General features: G+C 40.7%; 1 protein-coding gene across 1 annotated transcript; it reads left to right on the top strand.

Moving 5' to 3' along the window:
• The first annotated feature begins 3975 nt into the window (after positions 1-3975).
• On the top strand, positions 3976-4966 carry LOC119280564 (expansin-A24-like). Its single transcript, XM_037561377.1, has 3 exons — positions 3976-4135; positions 4247-4570; positions 4662-4966. The coding sequence occupies exons 1-3, from the start codon at positions 3976-3978 to the stop codon at positions 4964-4966; spliced, it is 789 nt and encodes a 262-aa protein (XP_037417274.1).
• Positions 4967-6826: the final 1860 nt, after the last annotated feature.

Here is a 6826-nt window from a genome sequence, read left to right as displayed (position 1 = left end):
AAGGATGACCTCCTACGACAACAGACATGATCCTTCGTCCTAAAACATCTCTTGCAAAAGGAGCACCATCAGACTGGAAGTCAACACACATATCGAACAACGATGCAGACGTATGACCCCTAAACCCCTAACAAAGAAGGCTCATCTTCGACAACTCGACACCATTTCACCCTAACCGTATCCTAAACACCTTCGACGACTCTTCTCCCCTATCCCTTGCCCCTAAACTCCTTCGAGATCTCCCCCCCCCCCTATCCCCTTTCCCTTGCCCCTAAACCCCTTCGATGAGTCTTCTCCCCCTATCCATTTCCCCTAAACCCCTTCGACGACCCATTGCATACAATTACTAATTCATAAAAATACGTTAACACTAGGTTCAAAGATTGGAAGGGAGGCAACATATTCTTACTCTCCAAGCGTGATTGGTCTGCGGTTGAGTAGAGAAGGACATGGGCCACGGCCGCAGGATCGGTAACGAAGATTTGGGTCTCTCCTGCACAAACCTTTGCGATAAAATTTACACCCATTCAGATAAGACACGAAAAAAATAGTTTGGGTCTTAACTCTTGTAGCAATCACAATCATTTTCATAATAACATTTTAAGTTTGAAAATATGTTAATATGTTTTAATTTGTGACATCTCTTGTACTATATGATTTCTTTAATATTCCTAATTTTTTTTAAAAAAAGTATGTAAACCTCTTCATTTTGAATCTTGGATTATTATATTTTTAAATCTATCAAAATAAATCCCACAATCTGTTAAAAACCAGCTAGAAGAAGATATGATAGTAATCTGGCGAATGATAATTACTTAGGACGAAGCACTCTAAGATGCACCGAATTAGACCGGCCCAGGGAGCGACCGGACTACACATTTGCTCGACCATTTAAGCATCAGATAGGTGCTCCCGCGGAAACCCTATTTGGCCCGTGGGTAACTGGTTAGCGACTACGCGCACAGCCCCCGCTTCCGCGCTGCCTATGTTTGGCCCGGCCCAATATAGCTCGTTTCTGGCTTTGGGAAGGTTCTATAGAACCATCCCAACCCGGTTTTTCTTTTTTCTCTTGCTTTTTCATTCAGTTTTTTCTCCTAATTAATTTTATTTTTCGTTTTTCTTTTCTTTTTATTTTTATTTATTCTTTTATTTTTTTCTTTACTTTTTGTTTTTTATTTCACTTCTCCTTTTTATTTTCATATTTTATGAACAATTTTCAAATTTTTGAGCATTTCTATAAATAGTGAAATATTTTGGAAATCATAAACATGTTTTGAATCCGTGAACATTTTTATTTTAATTCACGAACATTTTTTTTGAAAATTCTGAATATTTTTATGAAACCCGTGAATATTTTTCTTATCGGCACACATTTTTTGATCAATTAATTCGTTTTAAATTTGGAAACATTTTTTCTAAATTGGGAAAACATTGATCAGCAAACATTTTTAACATGTTCTTAAAAATGATGTACGTTTTCTGAATACGCGAACATTTTTTTGTTTGAATGAACATTTTTTTATCTGGTTGTGAACTTTTTCTTAAAACCCGAGCTTTTTAAAAAAATGTAAACATTTTTCGAGTTTGCAAACATTTTTTGACCCTCGTGAATTTCTAAAAATATATGAACATTGCTTTAAAAAACCATAATATTTTTTGATCCGTGAACATTTTATGATTTTTAACATGTTTTTCAAAATTCTCATGTTTTGGAATTTTGGAACCTTTTTCTATTCCCCAAGTATTCGAAAGAATAATAAAACAAAAATGTACAGAAAAAATATAAAGATAAGACGAAAAAAACAGGGCGCGTCCAGCTCTGCAAATGGGCCGTGCAAAGTGGCACCGTGCAAATGGGCCGTACAAAGGGTGCGCGCTGGCTCGTTCTTCAGGTCGCACATCACTTAATAGTTGGACAAATGTTCCCGTGACAAATAGGTGGACAAAGGTTCACAACTCCTTCCATATATGGGCCGCCCCAAAGAGGCTCAATAACATAATCTTTGAAAAATATTTTAATAGTGATAAAACTAGTTTAGCAATTAAAATTTCAGAGAAATAAAAATGTATTAAAAAACCAATTATAAAGACAGAAAATATTAAATAGATGAAAGACAATCATTCAGGACGAAGTGCTCCAGGATGCACCGAATTGGGCCAGCTCAGGGAGTGAGCGCTCTATGCGTATGCTCGACCATTTGTGCTTCAAATAAGTGCCCCTGCCGTAGTAAACAGGTGGGAAAACCTCCACACACGCCTTCCCCTATATGGGCCGTCCCAATGTGACACAATACCATTAGATTTTTATAGAGTTGCTTATAATATCATTGAAGAAGTATATTTTTAATATCGTAAAACCAAATCATTGGTTAAGGGTTAACCCTTTTCAAAGGTCATTCCCCACCTCTTTAGGTGTTGACAAGTGGATGCATTGCATGTGCCACTTGTCACAGCCTGAGAGTTTACTTTTTTATAGATTCATTTATTGAAAACGTTTTATCTTTGGGACCATGCGTTTATACCGAATCATTTTCAGCATTGCATATTTCACGTCGAGAAGGTCAAAACTAAATCACATGTTAATAGGTTGCAATGAACATTTTTCAAGAAAAAACCCAGAAACCAGAAGAAAAAAAACTCTAGAAATAGGAGGAAACAAATACCAACAAAATACAAAAAAACCGAAAGAACTGGCAATAAAAAAAATAATACCAAGAAAACCCAAAGAAAAAAAAGGAGCCTGAAAGCACGGTTGTGGTTTTCACATTTTTCTGGAAGCACATGTTGCGGTTTTCTCTTTTTTCAGTGAAACACATGTTGTGCTCCTCGCGGAAGCACTATGTTTCTCGTAAGCACAGATTGTGCTTTTCCCTTTCAAGAAGCACAAACTGTGCTTCTGATAGAAGCATTGATTCTGCTTTTCGTGGAAGCAAATATGTGCTTCTTGCGAAGGCATAGATTTTGTTTCTAGCAGAAGCAAATCTGTGCTTCCACCAGAAAGACAATGGTACTTCTCATAGAAACACTTTTTTTTTCTCAAGAAGCACGGCTGTGTTTCGTAAGAAACGAAACATTTTTTTTCCAAAACCCAGGAAAATTGGGCAAACACCAAAAAGCTAAAAAAAACCATCTAAAATCTGAAAACGCGTAAAAAAAACCAGAGGGAGCGCCCAGCATGCGATACGCGGCAATGAATGGATGCACCACTTGACGTGCTCTGAGGCAAGAAAAAATTATCCTTCCAGGAGCCCCAAATGATAACAGTTGGTTAGCTGCTCCCTAGAAAATAGAAACCAAACTCCAAAGAGGAAACCAGAAGAAATAGTCGAAAGGTAAAAATGAAAATATATGGTGAAACCGATAAATTGTTCACCGAAAATGTGCCCCCGTATACGTTTGGGCAACTTGCATAAAATAGGAGTTGCATGGTTTAACGTCCACAGAATGATCCACCACCCCCTTAAAAAAAGAAGAATGATCCACCACCAAGAACGTAACGTTAAACCGACGAACATGCTTCATGAGCATGCATAAAAATGGACGGATACGGATTGAAAGCATCTATCGATGTGCCTTACTGACAACTCAAGGTTTCTTCACGACCTAATCATCACACCCGATGTGTGCCCCCGACGTGGAGGACCAAATGTAGGACCTGATCACTCATCGTATGATTCAAGTGACGTGTCTGCCTTGGCGGATGCAGGATACTGTACATATCTCTATTGATTGACACGCAAGCCATGGCACGGCTGCACGGCCAGGCACCTTTGCACGGTACATGCTTCATTCATCCAATCAGGGTGGCCTTGCTGAATCCTCCAGCAACGTACGCACAAATCGACGGCATGTGAGGACTATAGACACACAAACGGTCGTCAGTTCACCAGAGCAGCTCACAACCGTCAGCAGCAAATCACACACGAGTAAACGCATCCACAGATACTTGAAGGGCAGACACAGCAAGCGGCAGATATGGCTCCAGCTCGAGTTGCTGCAGGGGTGCTGCTGGCGGTGATCGGCTGTGTGCTCTATGTGGCCGCGGACAACCCGGCCACGCCATCGCCGCAACCGTTTGTCTGGCAGAAGGCGCCTGCGACGTTTTACGGCTGCGCTCACGCCTCCGACACAATGGGTACTCAACTATTCATTCAACTCATGCCTCTACATCAATCTAGTGCGTGCATGCCCGGTTTATCTTGTTCTTCTCTGCACTAACACTAGCGATGTGCACCATGTATTGCAGGTGGCGCATGCAGGTACGGCAACCTATTCTCTGAAGAGCATGGGACACGCACGGCGGCTTTGAGCATCGTGATGTTCAATGGCAGTGCCGCGTGCAGGCAGTGGTACAAGATCGCATGCGACCGGAAGCGAGTGGACCAGTTGTTTTGCAAGCCCAATGTGACAATGACTGTCACTGCCACGAACGTCTGCCCGCCAAATGACGCCCTCCCGAATGACAACGGAGGCGGGTGCAACCCGCCACGGCCACACTTCAACATGACCCAGCCGGCGTGGGAGAAGATCGGTGTTTATAGAGGTGGCATCATCCCCGTCATGTACGAGAGGTATATATATGCCTATTATAACTTCAAAAATTAGTCACCAGAGCCACATATAACTTTAACTTTTTTCTATGCCATTGCCATACACATACGGAGTTCCATGCGTTAAGCAGGGTGCCGTGGGGTTTAAAATCAATGGTCACAATTACTTCAATCTTGTGCTTGTGAGCAACATTGCTGCAGCAGGCTCAGTCAAGTCCATGGATGTCAATACCTCTGATTCAGATGACTGGATGCCTATGGCACGCAATTGGGGCGCTAACTGGCACTCGTCGGCGAACCTCACCGACAAGATGCTCTCCTTCCGACTAACCAACACTGATAGACACACGCTTGTATTCAACAACGTTGTGCCAAAGGGGTGGAACTTTGGGCAATCATTTGTTAGCAAATTGTAATTCTAGTGAGCAATGTCTGTTGACCAATTAATTTACCAGGGCAAGTGATGGATTTGTAATATTTACACTTCATTGCGATCAAATGGAAGTTATGGTGCTTAATGTGTATGCTACTTATTGCACTAGTCTAATGTTCCATTCAATTTGTATATACTCATTTGTGTAATTTGTTAGGTGTATATAGATCCAATTAATTTTATTGATTTCATATTCTTCAAATTCAATTATATGAAGCATTTTGTAAACAGATTATGTCATTGTCTTGATATCTACATAGTGGTATGCCATTTGCATAGAAGAACATAAAAAATATCCATGTATAAACGAGAAATTATGTACTGCTACACAACATATACAGTTGTTTTGTTGAGAAATGAACTAAAGACTTGAGGAGAAAAACAAAAGAATCGCTTGTCTTGGATTATTTATTAATGTGGTTTGAATAATGCAAATTGTTGATGCAAAATTTTATTGTTCAAGTCCTTTCTGAACCTATTTTATAAGTTGAAGTTTTATAGAAGACCTTGTACCAATAAGTATTCTTTTTGTAATTCTAGCTCAACCCTCCTCCTCAATTCAAACGTAATTATCAGTTCTTATTACCAACCGATAGGTCTACAAGGTGGCTGCCACTATAATAACCTGATAGACCAGCCAACTCAACGTTCAATGATGCCCACGATGTCAAGAGCTCTGATTTCGACGACTAGACGCCGATGGCATGCAACTGGGGCGCCAGCTTGCACCCATTGGCGAGCTTCACTTGCATGATACTTTCCTTTAGACTAAAAAACACTGGTGGTCAAAAGCTTATGTACAACAGCGTTGTGCCAAGGTTGGAACTTTAGGCAAACATTTCCTAGAAACTCGTTGTTCAAATGAACAATGTGTGCAGACCAATTAATCTGTTAGTGCTAGAGATTGCTGATAATTGCATTGCGTAAAATGCAAATTGTGATGCTTAGTGGGACTGTACTTGTAGCACTGGTCCTATTTTATGTGACAATTTCTTGATACTCACTGTGTAATTCGTATGGTGTATGTAAGATCAAATTCATTCTGTCGTTTGAGTATTCTTAAAATTCAATTATGTGATACATTCAGCAAAAAAAAATGACACTGTGTTGGTATGTACATATAATACACAATTATACATAGAAGAACATCATTCCACTCCGAGCCCGGCTCAGACGTTGAGTCTGGGTCAGCCGGCCCACTCAACGTCTAGTACTTGCCTTTGAAGACCCTCTTCAAAGAGTATCATACTAACCTGATGGCCAACTCTTATTACCAGGATTTCTTATTACCAACCAATCGGGCTACAATCAAGATGCATGGTACGACTAAATAGCATGATGAGCTAGCCCACTCATCATCCAAAGAATAACAAACATCATGCAAAAACAACAAGAACCTCTATATGCAGAGTCATTGATGGGAGATATTTGAGATCATCAGTTGTTGTGCATGCGTAGATCATACCCTGGAATTCAATGCTGGACCTTGACCTCAACCTACACAAGGATCAGTGGCACTAGACGCTTCAAATGTGGTTCGTGAGCAGCCCTCAGTAAGTTCTCTCCTTATTCCAGAAGATGAGCGGAAAAAGTTTCAAGAGGTGAGAACAACATAGCAGTTATACTAGACTTCGATGAAACCAATTCCTTATAATCGGTTTGAGGAAGATAAATTCATCTTTTCTCATGTAACGTGCACCTAACCGAAACCTTATAATACTACACGTCTGCGGCGTCCGCGACTCTTAAGTTTACTCGGCCGCCCATCCTCAGAGTAACAATCCCCCATACCCCACCTCTCCAGCTTTTCCATTCCGCTACCGCCCAACCCTCCCCCCCTCCC

This window comes from Triticum dicoccoides, chromosome 3B (genome assembly GCF_002162155.2).
Source record: "Triticum dicoccoides isolate Atlit2015 ecotype Zavitan chromosome 3B, WEW_v2.0, whole genome shotgun sequence".
NCBI classification, from domain to species: domain Eukaryota; kingdom Viridiplantae; phylum Streptophyta; class Magnoliopsida; order Poales; family Poaceae; genus Triticum; species Triticum dicoccoides.
The sequence above is the reverse complement of the archived record's forward strand: the minus strand, read 5'-3'. Positions and strand labels throughout refer to the sequence as shown.

Bases quoted from the DNA above. Each gene is read 5' to 3' on its own strand.
- LOC119280564 (XM_037561377.1), top strand. From the start codon at position 3,976: ATGGCTCCAGCTCGAGTTGCTGCAGGGGTGCTGCTGGCGGTGATCGGC. The intron at 4,136-4,246 runs GTACTCAACTAT...CATGTATTGCAG, and splicing joins TCACGCCTCCGACACAATGG to GTGGCGCATGCAGGTACGGC. The intron at 4,571-4,661 runs GGTATATATATG...CATACACATACG, and splicing joins CATCCCCGTCATGTACGAGA to GAGTTCCATGCGTTAAGCAG.